This window comes from Aegilops tauschii, chromosome 1 (genome assembly GCF_002575655.3).
Source record: "Aegilops tauschii subsp. strangulata cultivar AL8/78 chromosome 1, Aet v6.0, whole genome shotgun sequence".
Lineage (NCBI taxonomy): Eukaryota > Viridiplantae > Streptophyta > Magnoliopsida > Poales > Poaceae > Aegilops > Aegilops tauschii.
Genome location: NC_053035.3, coordinates 354,666,665 through 354,691,048, shown reverse-complemented (window position 1 = coordinate 354,691,048; position 24,384 = coordinate 354,666,665). Strand labels below are relative to the sequence as shown.

The window sequence follows — 24,384 nt, the reverse complement described above, 5'->3', positions numbered from 1 at the left end:
TGATTTTTTCAGATGGTTTAGGTGTTGTAATATAGCTTTTATTGACCACAGTTGAAACTTTAGCATGTTCCTTTATCCTAACAGGGACAGGCGGTTTTTCAATATAAGCAGTAGGAACAACTGGATCAACATTATAGATAATAGTTTCATCTTTAGCAATTACCGGTTCTTTAATTTCTTCTTTAATAGGTGTGTGATATTTAAACCAGTTCTCCTTAGGGAGATCAACATGAGTAGCAAATGATTCAAAAAAGGAGGCTACTATCTCAGAGTCAAGTCCATATTTAGTGCTAAACTTCTGAAAAGCATCGATATCCATAAAATATTTTAACACGATCATACTTAAGCTTAATACCTGACTCTTTACCTTCGTGGAATTCCCAATCTTCAGAGTTGCATTTAATTCCTTCTAAAAGATCCCACCGGAAGTCAATATTCTTCTTCATAAAGGAACCTGCACAAGAAGTATCGAGCATGGATCGATCATCATGAGAAAGCCGAGCATAAAAATTCTGAATGATAATTTCTCTTGAGAGCTCATGATTGGGGCATGAATATAACGTTGACTTAAGTCTCCCCCAATCTAGAGCGATACTTTCTCCTTCACGAGGCCAAAAATTATATATGTAATTCCGATCACGATGAACTAGATGCATAGGATTTTTTTTTGGTGAAACTCCAATTTCTATCGATTCCAATAACAAGATCCAATATCATCGCATAGCCTATACCATGCCAATGCCTTTCCCTTCAAAGATAAAGGGAAAACCTTCTTATTAGCTTCATCTCCAGGTAAACCTGCAAGCTTAGATAATCCACAAATTTCATCCACATATATCAAGTGCATATCAGGATGTTCGGTTCCATCTCCTGCATAAGGGTTAGCTAGCAGTTGTTCTATCGTACCCGAAGGAATTTCAAAACCAATATTTTCAGTAGGTGCTGTAGGTTGAGGGGCAACTAATTGTGGTTCCAGTCGAGGTGAAGATACCCCGAACAAACCCCTCAAAGGATTGTTCTGCATAGTAACATGTGACAGTAAATTTCAGCACGTAGTAATAATTCCTTCTTACCGATTTCCACTTACCAAGAGCGCTTCACTCCCCGGCAACGGCGCCAGAAAAGAGCCTTGATGACCCACAAGTATATGGGATCAATCGTAGTCCTTACGATAAGTAAGAGTGTCAAACCCAACGAGGAGCAGAAGGAAATGACAAGTAGTTTTCAGCAAGGTATTCTCTATAAGCACTGAAATTATAAGTAACGAGTACTTTGATAGCAAGATAATTTGTGACGAGCAAGTAACGGTAACGGTAAAGAAAGTGCAGCAAGGTAGCCCAATCCTTTTGAGGCAAAGTACATGCCAAAACGGTCTCTTATGATAAGCAAAGCGTTCCTGAGGGTACACGGGACTTTCATCTAGTCAGTTTCATCATGTTGGTTCGATTCGTGTTCGCTACTTTGATAATTTGATATGTGGGTGGACCGATGCTTAGGTGCTGTTCTTACTTGAATAAACCTCCTACTTATGATTAACCCCCTCGCAAGCATCCGCAACTACGAGAAAAGTATTAAGAATAAATTCTAACCATAGCATTAAACTTTTGCATCCAAATCAGTCCCTTACGGAATAGCGCACAAACTAGGTTTAAGCTTCTGTGACACTCGCAACCCATCATCTATTTAATACTCCACAATGCATTCCCTTAGGCCCAAATATGGTGAAGTGCCATGTAGTCGACGTTCACATGACACCACTAAGGGAATCACAACATACATACCATCAAAATATCGAACACATATCAAGTTCATATGATTACTTGTAACAAGATTTCTCCCGTGACCTGAAGAACAAAATTAACTACTCACAAATGATAATCATGCTCAAGACCAGAGGGGTATTAAATAGCACCTGATAATCATGCTCAAGACCAGAGTTGTTGGTGATGATGATGACAATGATTTCCCCTTCCGGGAGGGAAGTTCCACTGGCGGAATCACTCCGCCGGAGGGCAAAAGTGCTCCTGCCCAAGTTCCGCCTCGAGATGGCGGCGCTTCGTCCCAAAAGTCATATCCTTATTTTTTTTCTAGGTCAAAATGACTTATATACCAGAAGAGGGGCACCGGAGGTGGGTCGAGGAGGGCACAACCCACCAGGGCGCACCTGGGCTCCCTGGCGTGCCCAGGTGGGTTGTGCCCACTTGGTGGGCCCCCTCTGGTACTTTTTTGCTCCAATATTTCTTATATATTCCACAAAAAATCTCTGTGAAGTTTTGCTACCTCTTGAGCTTGCGTTGGTTTTTCCCTTGAAGAGGAAAGGGTGATGCAGCAAAGTAGCGTAAGTATTTCCCTTAGTTTTTGAGAACCAAGGTATCAATCTAGTAGGAGACTACACGCAAGTCGCCTCGTACCTACAGAAACAAATAAGAACCTTGCAACCAACGCGATAAAGGGGTTGTCAATCCCTTCATGGCCACTTGCAAAAGTTAGATCTGATAGAGATGATAAGACAAATATTTTTGGTATTTTTATGATATAGATTGAAAGTAAAGATTGCAAAGTAAAAATATATTGGAAACATATATGATGGAGAATAGACCTGGGGGCCATAGGTTTCACTAGTGGCTTCTCTCAAGATAGCATAAGTATTACGGTGGGTGAACAAATTATTGTCGAGCAATTGATAGAAAAGTGCATAATTACGAGAATCTAGGCATGATCATGTATATAGGCATCACGTTCGCGACAAGTAGACCGAAACGATTCTGCATCTACTACTATTACTCCACACATTGACCGCTATCCAGCATGCATCTAGAGTATTAAGTTCATAAGAACAGAGTAACGCATTAGGCAAGATGACATGATGTAGAGGGATAAACTCAAGCAATATGATATAAACCTCATCTTTTTTTCCTCGATGGCAACAATACAATACGTGTCGTTTCCCCTGCTGTCACTGGGATTGAGCAACGCAAGATTGAACCCAAAGCTAAGCACTTCTCCCATTGCAAGAAAGATCAATCTAGTAGGCCAAACCAAACTGATAATTCGAAGAGACTTGCAAAGATATTAAATCATACATAAAAGAATTCAGAGGAGATTCAAATATTGTTCATAGATAATCTTGATCATAAACCCACAATTCATCGGATCTCGACAAACACACCGCAAAAAGAATTACATCGAATAGATCACCAAGAGAATCAAGGAGAACTTTGTATTGAGATCCAAAGAGAGAGAAGAACCCATCTAGCTAATAACTATGGACCCGAAGGTTTGTGATAAACTACTCACACATCATCGGAGAGGCTATGGTGTTGATGTAGAAGCCCTCCGTGATCAATTCCCCCTTTGGCGGAGCGCCGAAAAAGGCCCCAAGATGGGATCTCACGGGTATAGAAGGTTGCGGCGGTGGAAATAGGGTTTCGTGGTGCTCCTAAATGTTTTCGGGGTATATGGATATATATAGGAGGAAGAAGTAGGTCGGTGGAGCTACGAGGGACCCACGAGGGTGGGGGGCACACCCAGGGGGCAGGCGCACCTCCCTGCCTCGTGGCCTCCTCGCTTCTTTCTTGACGTCCACTCCAAGTCCCCTGGATCACGTTTGTTCCAAAAATAACTCTCCCGAAGGTTTCATTCCGTTTGGACTCCGTTTGATATTCCTTTTCTACGAAACACTGAAATAGGCAAAAAAACAACAATTTGCACTGGGCCTTCTGTTAATAGGTTAGTCCCAAAAATAATATAAAAGTGCTTAGTAAAGTCCATTAAACATCCAAACAGATAATATAATAGCATGGAACAATAAAAAATTATAGATACGTTGGAGACGTATCAAGCATCCCCAAGCTTAATTCCTGCTCGTCCTCGAGTAGGTAAATGATAAAAATAGGATTTTTGATGTGGAATGCTACCTAGCATATTTCTCAATGTAATTTCCTTTATTGTGGCATGAATGTTCAGATCCGAAAGATTCAAGACAAAAGTTTACTATTGACATGAAAATAATAATACTTCAAGCATACTAACAAAGCAATCATGTCTTCTCAAAATAACATGGCCAAAGAAAGTTATCCCTACAAAATCATATAGTCTGGCCATGCTCTATCTTCATCACACAAAATATTTAAATAACACACAACCCCGATGACAAGCCAAGCAATTGTTTCATACTTTTGATGTTCTCAAACTTTTTCAATCTTCACGCAATATATGAGCGTGAGCCATGGACATAGCACTATATGTGGAATAGAATGGTGGTTGTGGAGAAGACAAAAAGGAGAAGATAGTCTCACATCAACTAGGCGTATCAACGGGCTATGGAGATGCCCATTAATAGATATCAATGCGAGTGAGTAGGGATTTCCATGCAACGGATGCACTAGAGCTATAAGTATATGAAAGCTCAACAAAAGAAACTAAGTGGGTGTGCATCCAATTCGCTTGTTCACGAAGACCTAGGGCATTTTGAGGAAGCCCATTTTTGGAATATACAAGCCAAGTTCTATAATGAAAAATTCCCACTAGTATATGAAAGTGATATCATAGGAGACTCTCTATCATGAATATCATGGTGCTACTTTGAAGCACAAGTGTGGAAAAAGGATAGTAGCATTGTCCCTTCTCTCTTTTTCTCTCATTTTTTTGGGCCTTCTCTTTTTTTATATGGCCTTTCTTTTCTTTTTTTCGTCCGGAGTCTCATCCCGACTTGTGGGGGAATCATAGTCTCCATCATCCTTTCCTCACTTGGGACAATGCTCTAATAATGATGATCATCACACTTTTATTTACTTACAACTCAAGAATTACACCTCGATACTTAGAACAAAATATGACTCTATGTGAATGCCTCCGGCGGGGTACCGGTAAATGCAATGAATCAAGAGTGACATGTATGAAAGAATTATAAAGGTGGCTTTGCCACAAATACAATGTCCACTACATGATCATGCAAAGCAATATGACAATGATGAAGCGTGTCATAATAAACGAAACGGTGGTAAGTTGCATGGCAATATATCTCGGAATGGCGATGGAAATGCCATAATAGGTAGGTATGGTGGCTGTTTTGAGGAAGGTATATGGTGGGTGTATGATACCGGCGAAAGGTGTGCGGTATTAGAGAGGCTAGCAATGGTGGAAGGGTGAGACTGCGTATAATCGATGGACTCAACATTAGTCATAAAGAACTCACATACTTATTGCAAAAATCTATTAGTTATCGAAACGAAGTACTACGCACATGCTCCTAAGGGGATAGATTGGTAGGAGAAGACCATCGCTCGTCCCCGACCGCCACTCATAAGGAAGACAATCAATAAATAAATCATGCTCCGACTTCATCACATAACGGTTCACCATACGTGCATGCTACGGGAATCGCAAACTTTAGAACAAGTATTTCTCAGATCCACCACTACTCAACTAGCATGACTCTAATATCACCATCTTCATATCTCAAAACAATTATCAAGTATCAACCTTCTCATAATATTCGATGCACTTTCTATGATAGTTTTTATTATACCTATCTTGGATGCTCATCATATTAGGACTAAAGTTTTTTTAACCAAAGCAAATTACCATGCTGTTCTAAAAGACTCTCAAAATAATATAAGTGAAGCATGAGAGATCAATTATTTCTATAAAATAAAACCACCACTGTGCTCTAAAAGATATAAGCGAAGCACTAGAGCAAAATTATCTAGCTCAAAAGATATAAGTGAAGCACATAGAGTATTCTAATAAATTACGATTCATGTGTGTCTCTCCCAAAAGGTGTGTACAGCAAGGATGATTGTGGTAAACTAAAAATCAAAGACTCAAATCATATAAGACGCTCCAAGCAAAACACATATCATGTGGTGAATAAAAATATAGCATCAAGTAGAGTTACCGATGGACGAAGACGAAAGAGGGGATGCCTTCCGGGGCATCCCCAAGCTTAGGCTTTTGGTTGTCCTTGAATTTTACCTTGGGGTGCCTTGGGCATCCCCAAGCTTAGGCTCTTTCCACTCCTTATTCCATAATCCATCAAATCTTTACCCAAAACTTGAAAACTTCACAACACAAAACTCAACAGAAAATCTCATGAGCTCCGTTAGCGAAATAAAACAAACCACCACTTTAAGATACTGTAATGAACTCATTATTTATTTATATTGGTGTTAAACCTACTGTATTCCAACTTCTCTATGGTTCGTAACCTCTGATACTAGCCATAGATTCATCAAAATAAGCAAACAACACACGAAAAAAGAATCTGTAAAAAACAGAACACTCTGTAGTAATCTGTATCTAACGCAAACTTTCTGTAACTCAAAAATTCTACCAAAATAGGAAGACCTAAATAATTTGTTCATTGATCTACTTCAATTGGAATCAGTATTTTATCACGTTCTGGTGATTTTTAACAATTGTTTTCGTGAGCAGAAAGTTTCTGATTTTTTCAGCAAGATCAAATAACTATCATCCAAGAAGATCCTATAGGTTTTACTTGGCACAAACACTAATTAAAACATAAAACCACATCTAACCAGAGGCTAGATCAAATATTTATGACTAAACAGCAAGGAAAAATATTGGGTTGTCTCCCAACAAGCGCTTTTCTTTAAAGCCTTTTAGCTAGGCATTGATAATTTTAATGATGCTCACATTAAAGACAAGAGTTGAAGCGCAAAGAGAGCATCATAAAACATGTGAAAATCATATCTAAGTCTAACATACTTCCTATGCATAGGCATTTTATAGGAAAACAAATTAGCAAGACAAGCAAGATCTAGCATATGCAAGGAAGAAGAAAGAAACAGTAGCAATCTCAACATAACGAGAGGAAATTTAGTGACATGAAAATTTCTACAACCATATTTTCCTTTTTCATAATAATTAAATGTAGGATCATAATCAAATTCAACAATATAGCTATCACATAACGTATTCTCTATATGATCCACATGCATGCAAAGTTGACACTCTTCTAAAATAGTGGGATTAACATTAACTAAAGTCATGACCTCTCCAAACACACTTTTATCAAAAATACCATAAGATTGAACATTCTCCAAATATGTCGGATCTAAAGTTGACACTCTTCCAAACCCACTATCAATATTATTGCAAACACTATTATCAATCTCATATTCATCATGGGGCTTAAATAAATTTTCAAGATCATAAGAAGAATCACCCCAATCATGATCATTGCAACAAGTAGTAGACATAGCAAAACTAGCATCCCCAAGCTTAGGGTTTTGCATATTATTAGCACAGTTGACATCAAGAGAATTTATAGTAACATCATTGCAATCATGCTTTTGATTCAAGGAACTATCAAGTATGGGTGCAATAGCAGTAATCTCATGTTTAACATAAGGAACTATAGCAAATTCATCTCCATAAATATTGGCATCAGGGCCATAAGAATAGCAAGCATCATGTTCATCAAGGGAAATTTCAATCAAATCATCGGAATCATCATTATCTATAGATTCATGCATATCATTATTTTCTTCTAAAGCAACGGTCATTCTCTCAGTAAATTCCTTAACATGAGCATTTTGAGCATAGTTTTCATAGCAATATTTAAGTATGTCGGAATTTCTAGATTTGTAGAGAGTAATATCATACTTTTCAATCAAAGAAGCAACTTCATGAGCACCCTTAAAAATGACAAATTCTTCAATTTGTTCGATATCATAGTAACTATAAACACCCTTTCCATAAGAAGATAAGATTTCATTATCATTAAACTCACATAGGTAGGGAAGGTGTTTTTTAGGGTTCTTAGAGCAACAAGTAAAATCATAAATTTCACAAAGATTCCAAGCATAGCAAAGCAAACTATTTATTTGATACCATAAGAGCTTCCCCTTTTGAGACAAACGATGACGCACAAAATGAGCATGCTGATCTAAAGATTTCCCATCAACTAGTCTAGTTGGGGTTTCAGCACGAGCGCATAAGGATCGAAGACGATCCAAGTAGAACACTTTTAAGTGGATCCATATCAATAGATTTTTAGACGGAGATGCAAGCAAATAGAAGGCACATGGAAACACAAGCAAAAAGACATATGGGAAGAAGGCGAAGAAAAGGCAAAGGTGAAGTGGGGGAGAGGAAAACGAGAGGCAAATGGCAAATAATGTAATGCGAGGGATAAAAGTTTGTGATGGGTACTTGGTATGTCTTGACTTGTGCGTAGACTCCCCGGCAACGGCGCCAGAAATCCTTCTTGCTACCTCTTGAGCTTGCGTTGGTTTTTTCCCTTGAAGAGGAAAGGGTGATGCAGCAAAGTAGCGTAAGTATTTCCCTCAGTTTTTGAGAACCAAGGTATCAATCCAGTAGGAGACTACACACAAGTTGCCTCGTACCTACACAAACAAATAAGAACCTTGCAACCAACGTGATAAAGGGGTTGTCAAACTCTTCACGGCCACTTGCAAAAGTGAGATCTGATAGAGATAATAAGATAAATATTTTTGGTATTTTTATGACATAGATTGAAAGTAAAGATTGCAAAGTAAAAATAGATTGGAAACATATATAATGGAGAATCGAGGAGAACTTTGTATTGAGATCCAAAGAGAGAGAAGAAGCCATCTAGCTAATAACTATGGACCCGAAGGTCTGTGGTAAACTACTCACACATCATCGGAGAGGCTATGGTGTTGATGTAGAAGCCCTCCGTCATCAATTCCCCCTCTGGCGGAGCGCCGGAAAAGGCCCCAAGATGGGATCTCACGGGTACAGAAGGTTGCGGCGGTGGAAATAGGGTTTCGTGGTGCTCCTGGATGTTTTCGGGGTGTATGGATATATATAGGAGGAAGAAGTAGGTCAATGGAGCTGCGAGGGGCCCACGAGGGTGGGGGGCGCGCCCAGGGGGGCAGGCGCTCCTCCCTGCCTCGTGGCCTCCTTGCTTCTTTCTTGACGTCCACTCCAAGTCCCCTGGATCACGTTTGTTCCAAAAATAACTCCCCCGAAGGTTTCATTCCGTTTGGACTCCGTTTGATATTCCTTTTCTGCGAAACACTGAAATAGGCAAAAAAACAGCAATTTGCACTGGGCCTTCGGTTAATAGGTTAGTCCCAAAAATAATATAAAAGTGCTTATTAAAGCCCATTAAACATCCTAAACAGATAATATAATAGCATGGAACAATCAAAAATTATAGATACGTTGGAGACGTATCAAGTTTCAGCTCATTTGGAGTTGTGCAGAATATGTGGCTTGACATAGCTCTTTCAGGTCCAGAATTCCACCTGCCGGTATTCTCCCTCTTTGTGTGAACCTTGCATATTATGAGAGAAAAGGCATTAGAATTACTCCAAAAGGCATTATTATACATAAAAACAATATAAATAACAGTAATAGAACATGATGCAAAATGGACGTATCACGGAATCGCTCCGCCAGAAGGCAAAAGTGCTCCTTCCCAAGTTCCACCTCGAGGCGGCGACGCTTCGTCCCGGAAGTCATCTCCTTATTTTTTTCTAGGTCAAAATGACTGATATACCAGAAGAGGGGCACCGTAGGTGGGCCGAGGAGGGCACCCCCACCAAGGCAAGCCTAGGCTCCCTGGCGCCCAGGTGGGTTGTGCCCACCTGGTGGGCCCCCTCTGGTAGTTATTTCTCCAATATTTATTATATATTTCAAAACATTTCTCCGTAAATTTTCAGCTCATTTGGAGATGTGCAGAATAGGTAGCTCTGACGTAGCTTTTTCGGGTCCAGAATTCTAGCTGCCAGCATTCTCCTTCTTTGTGTAAACCTTGCATATTATGAGAGAGAAGGCATTAGAATTACTCCCAAAAGCATTATTATGCATAAAAACATAGTAAACAACAGTATGAAAACATGATGCAAAATGGACGTATCAGTCAAGCAGTCGCCAGAGTAGTTCCGCCGCTTACCTCGTCGTCGAAGTGGATCTGCGCCGGAGGAAAAGCTTGAGAGGGGGGAAATGGTGGCGGGAGTTTTGCCGCGGCGGTCACCCTCGATATATAGGGTGACCGAATCGGTGCGCGGTGACTCGAATTCATCCCGCCACTTTTTTTGGAGATGCGCCATCGCTCCCGCCATCACCCTCCCTTGCGCGGGCGGCGTTCCCCTCCCCTGCATCGCTCGAGCCTGGCTCGCTGGAAACAGCCGATTCGGCCGTTCCTAGAGGGCCTGGCTGAGGGGTGCTTTGAGGTTCGTGCTATGCGGGCCAAACAGTAAACACATGCATCCAAACAGCCCATTTTCGTCCATGCTGGTCTGGCCCGACCTAATGCAGCTTACCAAACACACCCTTGATGTGCGGCATGGCGACTCGGATGAGATGATTGGCCATATGATTGTCGCTCCGTCTCACCTATGGCCATGAGGTGTGGGCCTGGGTTCTACAACGAATAGGAGTGCAACAACTTGCCTCAATCGAGGCAAACATTCCATCTTGTCTTAATGGACCGTGGCTAGCGCCTGGGTGCGAAGCTTGCCTTAGGGGAGGGTTCTCTATTGCCTTATGCGTGCTCTGCTCTATCTTGATGGAAAGAAATCACATAAACTTTAGGAGAAAGTCGCAACATAAGTTCATGATTACCAATGGCTTTAAGGATGTTGGTTGTCGTCGGAACCTACATCATCTCCAAATGATAGCTTGAATGTGTTGGTTTCAGCGTGAATAGGGTTTTAGGATGTTGTGCGTAACTAGGGTCATCGCTTGTAATGCTCTTGCAACAAAAAAACCTCTTCTGTATTGTAATATATACACAACCATATGTTGGCCCATCCTAGCCAAACGGTTCCATCTTCTCGCGGTGGAGAGAAGCCAGCACCAGGCGTGGTGACCGCCTTAGGAAAGTGTTCAACTCTATTACCCTATGCATGCTTCGTTCTATTTGGTTGGAGAAAAACCGCACAACCTTAAAATCACAAGTCACAGGCTACCCTCACGACGACCGACGACATTGACCTCGGTTGCGACGACTGAAATCTTCTAGCAATTAATATGCATAATTATGCGGCAAATAAAATCAGATGCGGAAACACTTTACTCGTTGGCGTTCGCGTGATTTGTGTGGGACCGACCAACTGTAGTTAGGGAGATCTTGTGCGGAAACCATGAGCGTTGCTGAGGTTTAAGATGTGTGCATGAACCGCATCGTTGAATCGTTGTTGGACATGTGATCATTTGACCGAGCACTGCCCCACCAGTCATTGTCTTTGCTCATATCGTCGGGTGGATGAGTTGATTGACAATATGCTCGTCGCCCCTTCTCACCTATGCCCATGAGGCATGGGCCTATGTTCTACAACGAATAGGAGTGCATTGGTTGCTATTGAAAGCTTGTAGGCATTAAAGATTACGTGCGTGACTACGATCGTACCCTATAATGCTCTTGCAACAAAAGATCTCTTACATATCTTAATACATACACACATATATTCATAGCCCCCCGCCCTCTCTATCTTTCCCTCTCTCTTTGAAAAACACATCTAATGAAAAGAAGATACGTCGTACAATAGAGAACACTGAACTCTTAGACGTGGTCATTGTGGGAGGCCATCTATTTTCGCAGCAAAAAGACAAACCCTATGAAAATCGTACACATAAATCTAAGAGATGGTCAAACCATTGTGGATATCCAATGCATTCTGCATACCCCATCTTCAAATCTCAAAACCCCGTGATTTTCTCAAATGGGTAAGCATGCAAATACCTTTTTGTTGTTGTTGAGAAAAGCATGCAAATAGCTGGATAATTCATTGATCAAATTACCTACTTCCCAAAACAGGGTTCTACCCTCGCACATTACAGCCTATCCTTACGCGGTTATTACAGCCAATAGAGAAAAAAACTTCCGTATTCGCCTGTACCCAATCATGTCTTGCACAAACAAGAACAAAAAAACGAACACGGATGCGGGGCCCTGAAACGGACGGCTGGGATGGTGCGCGGTCCAACCAGGCTCCCACGCATGGCCACCCGGTGTCCCGGTCCACGATAAGGCCCAAGGACCGGGTGCACGCTGTCGCCGCGCATCCCGAGGCCATCCGCCGCGGCGAGCGACGTCCCCGTGCGCCGAATCGCGGCGCAGCCCATCTCTGCGGAGGGAGCGAGCGCGCGGTCCACACGCGCCCCCGTAGGCCGGGTCGAGTCGAGCCACCTCCTATAAAGCGAGGCTGACCTTAACTAACTGCTGCCACCACCTTGTCGGATCTGCGCCCGTACCCGCTAATCCGCCGCCACGTCACCCTGCCCGCCCCTGGGCGCTGTTGGCTACGGGTACCCTCGGCCGCTTCTTCTCCGGGGGTATTTATAGGCGCGCCCCCGAGAGAGAAGCGCTCCCCACAATCCCAAGCCGATTTAGAACAGGCAGGGCGTCCGTCGAACACTTTGACGCCATTACAAAAAGCTTGGGCGGAGAGAGCGCCACGCATCACACGGGCCGGGAATCGAGAGGGAGGGAGAGATAGCCGGTGGTTAGTGCGTTGAGTGGTACCCTGGCGATCGCGGGAGGGATGACGACACCGGCGGCGGGGGCCCCGGGGTCACCGGTGGCGGCGCCGGATCAGGTGGCGGCCAGGGACGCCGTGATCGGGTGGTACCGCGGCGAGTTCGCGGCCGCCAACGCCGTGATCGACGCGCTGTGCGGCCACCTCGCGCAGATCGGCGGGGCCGACTACGACGCCGTCTTCGCCGCGCTCCACCGCCGCCGCCTCAACTGGTTCCCCGTCCTCCACATGCAGAAGTTCTACTCCGTCGCCGACGTCGCCGCCGAGCTGCGTCGCGTCTCCGGCGCCCGCGCCGCCGCGGCCGCCGCCTACTCCGAGGAGGAGGCCGTGTCCACGGTGATCCACGAGCCCATGGACGAGCTCGTCGTCACCGTCGCCGCGGAGCCGGACCCCGAGCCCGAGCGCGAGCACGAGCCGATACCGGAGGCGCAGCCCGATGTCTCCGTCCACCCCGTCGACGCGGACCGCGAGCCGGAGGCGGACGGCGAAGATTCCTCGGGAGATTCGTCGGAGCGGAAGGCGGCCTCCACGGAAGACGACGCCGCCCACGACGGACGTAAGTACAATCATCTCTATTAATTTTTTTTTGCGAGTGATATCTATTAATTAATCCTCGTGTGCGCGTAGTGTTATTTACCCTTTTTTTCCCTTAAGATTTCCCTTTCCGGACGCATTTGAAATTTTCCGTTAGTTTCAATCTGTCTGTCGAACCGATCTCCCGTTTTGGCCCTCGCTCCGCATACGGTTGGATCTGGTCGTTTCACCCGTGGTTTCTTCCGCAAGCTTTTCCCACTTGAATATCTCCTGTTTTATTGGGGCCTAATAACCAAAAAAGGGTCCGAATTAGGCTTCCAAATGACGTTTTCTTTATGGCTAAAGCGGCATCGTTAATAATAGTATTCACGCCAGTTCGACGAACCAACACGTACCGGGCCCATTACGTCTGGTGGTTAGGGGGAAAAACTGGGGCGAGAGAGCCAATAATTTCCCGTGCAGCCCCACCATCGGCGGAGTTATTCAGCCCTCGTTGGGAGGATCGGACGGCGGAGACAGCCTCGGCCGGTCAATCCTGGCCACCCGTGGCGGCGGCGGCGGCCCGTGAAACGGCATCACGAGGTCGCTGGAACTGCAAAACCCTACGGCTTTTCTCCAGACGCCGTCCCCCGCTCTCTGTCCGTGCGCAAACTTTATTTCCGGCTCGCCTGCACGCACCCTCCTCGCTCGGCCACCCTTTTGGGAAAGTACTGACCAGTACGGCCGCTACCCGCCACCAGTAATTAGCTCATGTGTTTACTTTTGGTGTGGGGGCTTTGCCAAATTAATGTACTCCTGGTACAACCATCACCTGTCGGGGGTGCAAAACGTGCCGCGCCGTGGCGGGGACTCTGACGCCTTTGTCCTGCCGGCCGGCCCGGCCAGCAGCCAGCTCGCGGCGGTTCCACTCCAGCGGCCTCGAGGGCACCACCGTTGTGTGTTGCGGTCTGGTGAGGGGCGCCAACAGGCTGCCATGGGGCATATGCTCCAGCGATGCTAGGCTGTAGCGTCGCGGAGGGCGGGCGGCATAAAATATTTCAGGTGAATCTGGTTAGCATGTGCCCGGGGGTCACCAGATTTGGCAACGGCGGTCTCGACAAAACCTTTGCATCCTTCGCCCCTTTTGAATGGGGAGATTAACTAGCGATGACACCGAGTTTGAACCTCTCTGCTTTGGAGTCGTTTTTAACTTTCGGGCTGTGTTTTTAAGTGCTCCGCGGCTCGAGATGAGGTCTGCCATCTTCATCTTCGGGCTGGGGTGACGAATGATCACGCTTGGTCACCAGGTCAAAAAATAAAAGGAGAGTCGGGAATGCATTTCTTATACGCAAGAAAAGAAAATCAACGAATAAATTTGAAAGTTTTCCAGAATGGGCGAACTTTATGAGTTTTGATTTGTCATCTCTGTTTCCGAGATTGACTGGCCATGGTTGCATTTGTCACGTCGCTACAAAGTTGGACACGTAAGAGTTGACATTTTTTAGAGGGAATAATTTTCTTTTTTCTTGAATAAAATAATCTGGATTGTCATGATACAACATGTAGGGTTAATTTTTTAAGAAAATTTGCTCATCAGGTTAGTTCACTGTCACCATGAGAGCGACGCGAGTGATTGCAAAGAGCATAGAACCAAATCATGCACCATAATCTTTTTTAAGTTGTAGCAATTCGAAATGCCACGCATAATAACTTGTGCTAGGAATCCCTTGGGGGGACACACAGCTAGAATTCAATGGTATAGTTTCAGTGGAAACACGAGTCTTTTGCCCAGCGCCTCCTACAGGACTTTTGGGAGACATGCCCTGCAGCCGGAGGCGTGGCCTACGCGAGTACAATTCCTTTGGTAGTATTGGCGTGGGTCTCATGAGGAGGGCGTCACCCCGGTCAGAATTCAGAGCCTGGCGCCAGCGGCGACGACCCGTCTGATCGCAATCAAACGGAAGGAGCGAGCGAGTTAATGGACCCACATGACCGCCACCGTGGAAAATTAAATCCCTGCACGCCTCCTTCTTTCCACCACGGCCTGCACGTGTCGAAGAGCCACTCGACTGGACCCAGATCGGATTCGAGAAGCCCAAGATCTCCGGCCGAGGCAGGCTGGATCTGGTGCCATGCCGATCGAAGTGGCCGCTCCTCCGACTCTGAGCTGTACACGTGGCCCGCCCTCGGCCGCTGGCTGCTGGGTCCGGCCCAATCAACCAGGCATTTCGTGGGCCCCCCTGGCCGCGTTTCTTCTCGAAAGACCGTCCGGAGAAAACCGGTACACCTGTGGGCCGCGGCTGCTCTCGCGTTAGTCTTCAGGCAGGGGCCGGGGGGCCACGAAATGCTGCTGGAGACATTTGCTTACCGTGAAGCACTAGCTTTGGCGGACGATCTTGTGGAGCAGAAGATATATGTGGCCTCGGATTGCCAGGAGGCGGTCAACTACATAAACAGAGGGACGGGTGGTCCTAATGCTGGTTTAGTACATGAAATAACGAACCATAGCAACAGTTTTGTTTCTTGCTCTTTTGTTTTCGAGCGTAGGAATTTTAATTTCGAGGCTCATAATCTTGCCAAGTTTGCTTGTAATCTTGACATAGGTAGACATGTTTGGTTGGGTTACCCACATGACCCGAACCTTGTACCTATGACAATTCCTTTGAATGAATAAAGTAGGCGAGGTTTCTCAAAAAAAAAGGCAGGGGCCAGGGGTAGGTGATGCACCCATGCAGGGGCGTGTTAAGCACGTGATTATAATATGATTATCTTACGAGATTTTGAATTGATAACTCATTAGGTTGTGCTAAGTTTTTTTTTTGCGGGGAAGGTTGTGCTAAGTTGCCGCCAGCGTTGCCAGTGTCGCATATGCAGCATGTGGGCCGATCATATGCTCAGCTGATGTGATCATCACTGAAGCGGCCTTGTCGGTTTCATGCTAAGCCACCAACCTTCGAAGCATTTTTAAATATTTCCCGCGAACCCCCTTCCAAATTGACAACTGAGAGGCTGCCACTACCTTTTAAAAGGGAGGGCAAGAAAAACCTCATGTTTTCCTGTGCCTAGGAAAAAGGAAGGATACACAACTGCGAAAGGAGGGAGATGCTCTGCGGTACATAGAGAGGGTGCTGTGATATCACCATCCCAATACTGCTTTTCTCCTCTCGCAATAATTGAACAACGTATTGGTCCCTGCTCCCTCGCCCCCACACTTATGCCGATGTGCTAATGTCCATGTACATTCAACTCAAGGGAATCTCTCGTTTATACCCACTTTTCTTCATCCACGAAAGGCAGCCTCTCTTTTCTCTCCACGCCGTACTCCGTAGAAAATGACACGAATGGACTACACCTTGGAAAACTTCCACACAAGGCCACTTCAGTTTCGTCCTGTGTTATGATGGTGATCTTGAAAGATCGAATGAAACTGCATCATGCTAACTGTGCTGCACGACAGAGCGATCTAGTCTAGTGTAAGTTCAAAACATCAAACGGGTGACCAACTAGACCTTTTGTTGCTGCGTGACTGTACCCACTAACGAACCTTGGGTAGGTGAAGATCAGACTACGCCATGCGAGAAAAGCTGAGGCTAAATACATTTCGTATTCTAAAATTGTTTAGAGGATTCCTGTCCAAAAGCTGCCGTTGGTGGCCTAGCAAGCATGCTAGCTACGTTTATCATTTTGTGAACACCTTCATGCAACCACCTGCTTTTTCCGTGTGAGCTGAAGGATAAACCAACCAGAACAGAATTTTACTGATGACGCATTTCTTCCGTATTTATTTGCTGCATTTGTTAACGCTTTCCTCAGCGGAGCAGAGGACTGTTTTTCTTCTTCTTTCGAAACTAGATAGCACACTTAAAGAAACACTGTGTACGTTTTGCAATAGCTAATCGAAATGCAGTCATACCATGCTTGGAACCCCTCTGATATTTATGTTACTCAGCAGATAACACCGACCAAGGATCTCAAGGCGGGCACAGCCTACCAGAGAGCTACCCTATCTGCTCTGACCACGACGAGTGCATCGCCCGCCCAGAGAGGATCAAGATCCAGAAAGGTTTCATGGCGAAGGAGTCCGTGAAGGGGCACATGGCGAGTTCCATCTTTACACCACTCGGCAAACTTTCTGTATTGAAGAACTAGAGATGCTGTAGGAAGTAGTAGCACACCCATTGATCTACCAGTTTATCATATACTTCTTGTAAAGGTGCTCTTTTCTAACAATATGTTTATGACCTTGTGTTACCAGGTTAACGTTGTGAAAGGCCTGAAGATATATGAAGACGTGTTCACAACAATGGAGCTCATGAAGGTTGCTGATTTCATCAATGAAATTCGCCAGGCTGGTAGAAATGGGGAACTTTCAGGTAAGTTGTGTTTTGTGGCCCTGAAGTTTTTTCCTTCTTTAAATGTTCAAAAGTTGGAGCATTTGGGCATTGTTTTCTGTGGTGCAATTTATCTTCCTACTTATTTTTTGTTTACATTCCTTTCTGGATACTTCTGTTGTGCCCACAAGACCACAGCTACCTCTGATACTATCCAATTGATGCTTTGAAGATACCAAATATCCCTAGGGCACCTAACTGTGGTCCTAGTTCGCGCACTACTTTTTCTAACGGTGGTGATGGTTTTGTCTGATGCACTTTTGTGCTAACTGACTCAGTATGTACAGGTTCTAGGTCCTAACAACTCTCTCCATTTTTAGGCTAAATTAGTATAGTTGAGTACTTGCTGTTGCATAGAAAGCTGCCAGTTATCCTAATTTAGGAAATGTAAAACTCGCATGTGAGAAGGTACAACCATCAACCTAGTGACACACTGACTATAATACCTGGCCTATTTGGATGTGTAGTTTTCTTCACCTAGCTAACTTTAACGTTGCCTCTCAATGACAGAAGAAAAGTTAGGCATGAATGTTTATATTAACTATAGTAACATGTTAGATCACTTCTCTTTATTGGATAGGAATTCTAACATCACCTCCAAAGGTGTGCACCACAAAACGTTGATCCAAGTATATTCTCAACCTGCTAGCCTTGCTTAATTTCTAATAAGTATGATTCAGTTAAGGTTTGACATAGAGCCCACAACATTGGTATAGTTCTGTAGGGTTTTGGCCAAAATCTTCATATGCAAGTAAGCTGCCTTAACTTGACAGAATTTTCTTGTTAGCTTTGTAAAGTGCGCTTGGCTACCCTGTCTTTCAATTGTGGCACTCTGTTGGCATGTTTGCCCTTGTGCCATTTCCTTGATCATTGTGATGTTAATTCTCTAGTTTCAAATCTAGGTGAAACCTTCATATTCTTCAACAAGCAGATCAAAGGAAACAAGAGAGAGATCATTCAGCTGGGTGTCCCACTATTTCAACATACCACAGAGGAAACCAATTGTAAGTTCAGAGTTCAGCAAAACTGTCAGCTCATATACTACTACTTTTCCTGCAACTTGCTTACAGTTGCAAGAATATTCTTTTGGGTGTGGGATCCTGGCATGGGTATCGCATCTGCGGACAAAGTAGATGCCCTAGTGCATGATGTCATAAAACTAACACCTGTCTTCTCTTGGCCTTGTGTGCAGGTCATATAGAACCAATCCCAGTTGTCCTGCAGGCTGTCATCGACCACCTTGTTCTTTGGCGCCTAATACCAGAAAGCAGGAAACCAAACAGTGTCATCATCAATTTCTTCGATGAGGTAGGTGCTGCAGTGCTGTTTGCCGGTTGGTGATTAACTATAGAATAGTCATATAACTAAACTTAATGAAACCAAATGAGATTTTGCTTCCTGTACTGTCATGAGATATGTGGGTCAAATCTGAGCCAGAACTGCTAGTCTGTACACACTTTTCTTCCTCTTAAAGAACCAGCCACTTGTGTATACAAATAGCAAAGTAAATTTGCACATTACAGTTAGTGGGCTCTTGTAGGGTCAACTTTCCATATTAAGTATCTTTGATCCTTTCAATAGATATGAACTAAAATAGTAAAATTAAGATACCAATGCTATATAACAAAGTGCCTTTCTTCAGGGCATGAACAAATATAGGTTGAGAACTCAAATGTTTGAAACTTGTTAAGGTGTTGGTATCTGACAAGTGATGAAATTGTTTCACAGGACGAGCACTCGCAGCCCTACTTCAAGCCTCCCCACCTGGACAACCCCATTTCCACTCTCCTGCTGTCTGAAACCTTGATGGCATTTGGAAGGTCACTTGTCACTGACAGCAACGGCAACTACAAGGGACCGCTCACACTCTCACTGAAGCAAGGGTATGTACGCTTAAGGCTTTTTCACTTACCAGAACCTAGTCAGTGCCATTTCCATTTTCTTTTCGACTTCTCTATTACTGTTCGTACAACCGAAGAACGCATTGCAGTGCTAGAATTTGCATCTTACGTATACGGATCATCTTTGCAGGTCACTTCTGGTGATGCGCGGGAACAGCGCGGACATGGCGCGCCATGTCGTGTGCCCGTCGTCCAACCGCCGCGTGAGCATCACGTTCGTGAGGGTGAGGCCATCGACTCCGGTGGACCTCAGCCCGCTCCCGTCGCCCACCAAGGCCATGACGCTCTGGCAGCCTCCCCCGACTGCGGCAACGGCCGGCATGCAGAAACCACCCCATGGCAGCAACGGCGCAATCATTGGCTACTGCCCCGCGCCGCAGGCCATGCTCGCCCCGGCTTGGGGCATGGCCGTGCGCGCGGCGCCTGTCATGATGGTCGCCGCGCCGGCGAGGCCAATGGTGATGGCGCCCTCCAGCAACATCAACAAGAGGATGGGGCGCGGAGGCACCGGCGTGTTCCTGCCGTGGACGGTTGGGCCCAAGAGGTACAACAAGCACCTCCCCCCGCGCATCCAGAAGCGCCGGTTCTCGGCGATGATGTCGCCCATAGAGTCGCAGGGCTGAAACGGCCGGACCGCACCTCACCTCGCCGCCGGCATAGCCGTTGGATCTGATCGATAGGCCGTCGTACATCCCCGGTTGGTTCGTGGAGCAGTTTTTCTTCTTCTTCCGAGGCAAAAAGTTCGGAAAACGCACGGGCAGCGTGCCCTCCCTCCCTCCCTGTGTATTCTGTTTGGTGACTCTCGTTGGTGCTGGTGTTTCTTTTTTTCCTTGTTGTGGGGTTTGGTCTGGTCTGCCTGTAATCTAGTTGAGTTTGTGGCCTTGTGGGTAGCACAGGGCCGATGCGGTACGTAGAAATATGATGATGATGAGTAGGGATAGGTGAGGTCAGAATGAATCAATCAAAACTTTTCTTTTTTGTGTATCTCCTCCTCTGGTTCGGAGAAAGAACTGGATGCATACATACATAGATGTTGCCGTTCATGTTCTGCCGAGTTTGGGCTTGCAGGTCTATATACAGGTAGAAGGATTATGCATTGAATTTCCTCTGTTGATCACTTGTGTTGTTCTTCTCTTATTTGAGCGGGAGGCAGACTATCCTTACAGGCTTGGACACTACTGTACGTAGCTGCAAGGATTTTATCCATTAGAATCTGCATATTCCAAGAAGTAAACTGTAAACAGTTTGACAAGCAACCAGCATAGTAAACGACCAGGTTTTAAGCTTAACCATCCAAAACAGAATGATTTCTTGGAATTGTGCAATACAAGAATGTTTATAGGTTGTTCTGATAGACTATTTTGGATTGTAGGCTTGTATGTAGCCCACAAATTAAAGATGTTGACCAATGAAGTGATAAACTCTGCATTTCTTATGGTTTGCCAAAACACAGCATAAATGTGACACTATCCTTGCGAAACAGCACACTACTTCAAAACATCACCTAATTCTTCAAGACACCGTCTACTCCGAAGCATGCTTAACAAACATAGCGACAACATTGTTTAAATAGTCCCATCAAGGACAGCAAATCAGAGATTCTGGGCATTATCCTCTTTGTGTTCAATCTTCAATGCTGAGTAATAAGGCACAGACGTAACCAGAAATGCAACGGTTGAGCCATCTTCAGGCAAAATCGCGTGGTACCTCTTCTCACTTCACCCTGAATAATAAGATATGCAGAGTTATCAGCACAGTTCCCAGTGAACTAACCAATGAAATAGGGGTTCTCTAAGCGAATAACAAGCCCAATTTGTTTAAGAAATGACTCATGACTAAAAAAGGCCATATATTCACCGGAGTTCGCGGGTCAAATGTTACTTCTACAGACCAAGGGGACATAACGCAAGTGCTTTCTTGAAAAAAGTTCTGAAGACTGTGCAGATTCATATGAATAGAAATGAGAAAAGTTACTAAATTCATCACCATGTTACCAGTCCAGTTCTAAATTCATCAAGTCAAACTCAGATGTAATGCCCAATCACTTGATCAGACAACACAATTATGGAATACACTCTTCTGTAGTACCTGCTGTTAACTGAATTTAATCAGCTTCTTTCTATGCATGTCAATGAGAATGGTGAAGGCTGTTGCTAGAGATTCCCACCTAGTGCAAATGTAGTGATAGCTTCTCTTCTTTAAGATGCACTTCTGGAAAATACATGGATGGTCGACGCTTCATCCCTAGATGTTTTTTCCTTTCTACTCTTATTGATAATTTTTGCACATTATGTTAATGGATAAAACACATCACTACATAAATCGATCTACATAAATGTTGGCATTGTTGATCAACCTCGATGACCTAGCATTTCCATTTTCTAATATGGAGGTGTTTGAATCAAGCATTAATAATATTTTCAATTGCAGTTTTACAGGCCTGGCATGTAATTTTTCCAAGATCACTTGAGTTTAAGTTATTTTTATAATCAAGTCATCTTGTAATTCTACACATTAAAAATGAATATTGTCACACTGCCACAATCATACATGCATATCTTCTACTCCCTCCGTTCTTAAATATAAGTCGTTGGGGGAGTGTAAACTCTAAACTGAACTCCCCCAGCGACTTATATTTCGGAGCAGAGGTGATATTGTATATCAATGATGCATGCTATATTTCTCCAGTACAAGTTTGATTTCGAAAACATATGCTATCTACAGAACAGAAGCTTCTGCCAGTAGACACCCAAGCTTCAGTAAACACGACATGATCATCAGAGAACACGCTAGAGCTTGAAATTCTTTGAATGCATATATTCCCCTAATTATAAACTATTGATGAACTGGGTTGACGAATATATATAACACTAATATAGGTTCAAGTTCACCAAAGTACCCAAGGCAACAAACTTCACACAGATATCTTTTGACCAAGCATTACTCATAAACCGACATTACATGAAACTGGGATGCGAGGACATGATTAATTACCAGGAGTCTGTCAGTCAGAGCCGCCTTCCGAGCCCGGGAAGGAGAAGTAGGCAAACATGGGGTGCCCGTACTGCTCGCCGTCGTCCATCACCAGGCGCTCGAGCTTCCGGGTGTCCAGATGGTACGAGTAGTGCCCATAGCCTGACGTGCCGATGAACACCCTCCCGGTGCGCCCGGCATCCATGTCGCTCAGCCAAGTGCACTTGCGCCGGGCGATGAAACTCGAGGGCAGCTGCGGCATTTCGTCGAACGCCTGGAGCAAGCACACTTCCCTCTCCAGTACCCACACGTTCTCGCCGTCCTTCGGCTCGGGCCCCAGCACCCGGAGCTCCAGGTTCTCGTGATCCCTTGACATCGAACCGAAGCAGAACCGCCCGTCCGGCATCAACCCGACGCGGTACTTGAGAAAGTGACCCCCCATGTCGAGTGCGGCCGGCGCGAGCACGAAGCCGAACTCCAGTGTCTCAGGGTCAAATGTGAGCACGGCACCTTCGTCGCGGATGTGCCAGATGAGGAACCGGCTAGCGCGCACGCAGTGGCGCTCCAGCTGGTCGACGTTGCATCTCGCCTGCGACCGAAGCAGACACTCCCAGTGGCACTTGCCGTCGCGGAACGTCGCCACGAAGGCGCGCAGCGTGGTGTCCTCGAGGGTGACGACGGCTGCCCGGAAGCGGAGCCCGGACCCGGCCGGGTCGTCCGCGTCGCGGGAGAGGATCACGACGCTTACGAGCTTGCTAAACGTGCAGGTGACCATCCCCGGAGGGAGAAGCGCGGTGCGGCGGGAGACCGGGTCGCAGACGAGGATCTGGGGGTGCTTGAGGTAGGAGTATGGCTCGGTCTCCTTGAGGAGGACGAGGAGGCCGAGGTGGGAGTCGAATAGGGAGAAGCCGGGAGGGATGAAGTCCAGGGAGAGGCGCGGGGAGGAGGAGGTGAGGGGTTGGAACGCGGGGGCCGAGGCGGAGGCGGAGGCGGAAGGGGGCACGGCGGGGAACGGAGCTGGGGTTTTGGGACTGGGCGGCGTCGGAGTGGGGTGGTGGAAGTGGCCGAGGAGAGGAGCGCAGGCGGCGGGGGAGCGGGAGAAGAGGCGGCGCCAGTGCCCGCCGCAGGAGTGGGTGGCGGCACCGCGGAGGCGGCATATCGCCGTCATCGCCAGCGACTGCGCCATCGGCGGTGGCGAAGAAGGCGCACCCTTTCTTTCCCTTTTGAGACGGTGGTACAATGGGTCTTTTTTTTTAGGGAATGGGTATTTGTTTGTTTGTAGAGTTGGACTTTAAATGTCGATGTTACCCTTCAATCATTTGAAGTAAAAGGAAGAGCGAAAACCCCTCATACCCCCTCAATCGAAAGGGGGGTGCTAGGCTTCGGTCGACATGTACAGACATGACCTTGGAACACGGAGGACCGAAAGGTCGATCACGGGTCATATAGTAGATATAATCAACATGGAGATGTTCATCGTTGATGACCACCCCATCTCACATGATGATTGGACATGGGTTGGTTCGTGTGAACACTTAGACAACTTGAGGGATGTTGATTTAAGTAGAAGTTCACTAGTAATTTGATTAACTTAACTAATTATCATGAACATAGTCTAAATTGTCTTTGCAAATTATATTGTAGATCAATAGCTCGCTCTGTAGCTTCCTGTTTTAATACATTCCTAGAGAAAGACTAGATTGAAAGATATTGTAAGCAATTATGCGGATTAGGTCCGTAGTCTGAGGATTGTCCTCACTGCTGCACAGAAGGCTTATGAACTTGATGCACCGCTCAGTCTGCCAACCCCTCTAGCGTCATCTGTGGATGTTGTGAACGTCTGGCAGACACGTTCTGATGACTACTCGATAATTCAGTGCGCCATGCTTTACGACTGAAATCAGGGCCCCAAACACGTTTTGAACGCCACGAAACATATGAGATGTTTCAAGAGCTGAAATTGGTATTTTAGGCCCATGCCCTTGTTGAGAGGTATAAGACCTCTGACAAGTTCTTTGCCTGCAAGATGGAGGAGAATAACTTAGTTAGTGAGCATGCGCTCAGAGTTTCTGGGTGCTACAATCGCTTAATCAAGTGGGAGTTAATCTT

General features: G+C 45.4%; 2 protein-coding genes across 3 annotated transcripts; one reads left to right on the top strand and one right to left on the bottom strand.

The window, feature by feature from the left end:
* The first annotated feature begins 12,194 nt into the window (after positions 1-12,194).
* On the top strand, positions 12,195-20,286 carry LOC109739252 (RNA demethylase ALKBH10B). 2 transcript variants are annotated; one of them, XM_020298414.3, is made up of 7 exons: positions 12,195-13,053; positions 16,963-17,108; positions 17,266-17,383; positions 18,304-18,405; positions 18,594-18,709; positions 19,130-19,284; positions 19,433-20,286. In XM_020298414.3, exons 1-7 carry the CDS (start codon positions 12,504-12,506, stop codon positions 19,923-19,925), a joined length of 1,680 nt encoding a protein of 559 aa, XP_020154003.1. In that variant the 5' UTR covers positions 12,195-12,503; the 3' UTR covers positions 19,926-20,286. The 2 variants fall into 2 exon arrangements, with proteins under 2 accessions (XP_020154003.1, XP_020153945.1); XM_020298356.4 differs by having other exon boundaries at positions 12,312-13,053; positions 16,960-17,108.
* A 417-nt stretch (positions 20,287-20,703) lies between these two features.
* LOC109739385 (uncharacterized) lies at positions 20,704-23,518 on the bottom strand. Its single transcript, XM_020298498.4, has 2 exons — positions 22,297-23,518; positions 20,704-21,025 (listed from the first exon to the last, which is right to left on the bottom strand). Exon 1 carries the CDS (start codon positions 23,459-23,461, stop codon positions 22,307-22,309), a length of 1,155 nt encoding a protein of 384 aa, XP_020154087.3. The 5' UTR covers positions 23,462-23,518; the 3' UTR covers positions 20,704-21,025; positions 22,297-22,306.
* Positions 23,519-24,384: the final 866 nt, after the last annotated feature.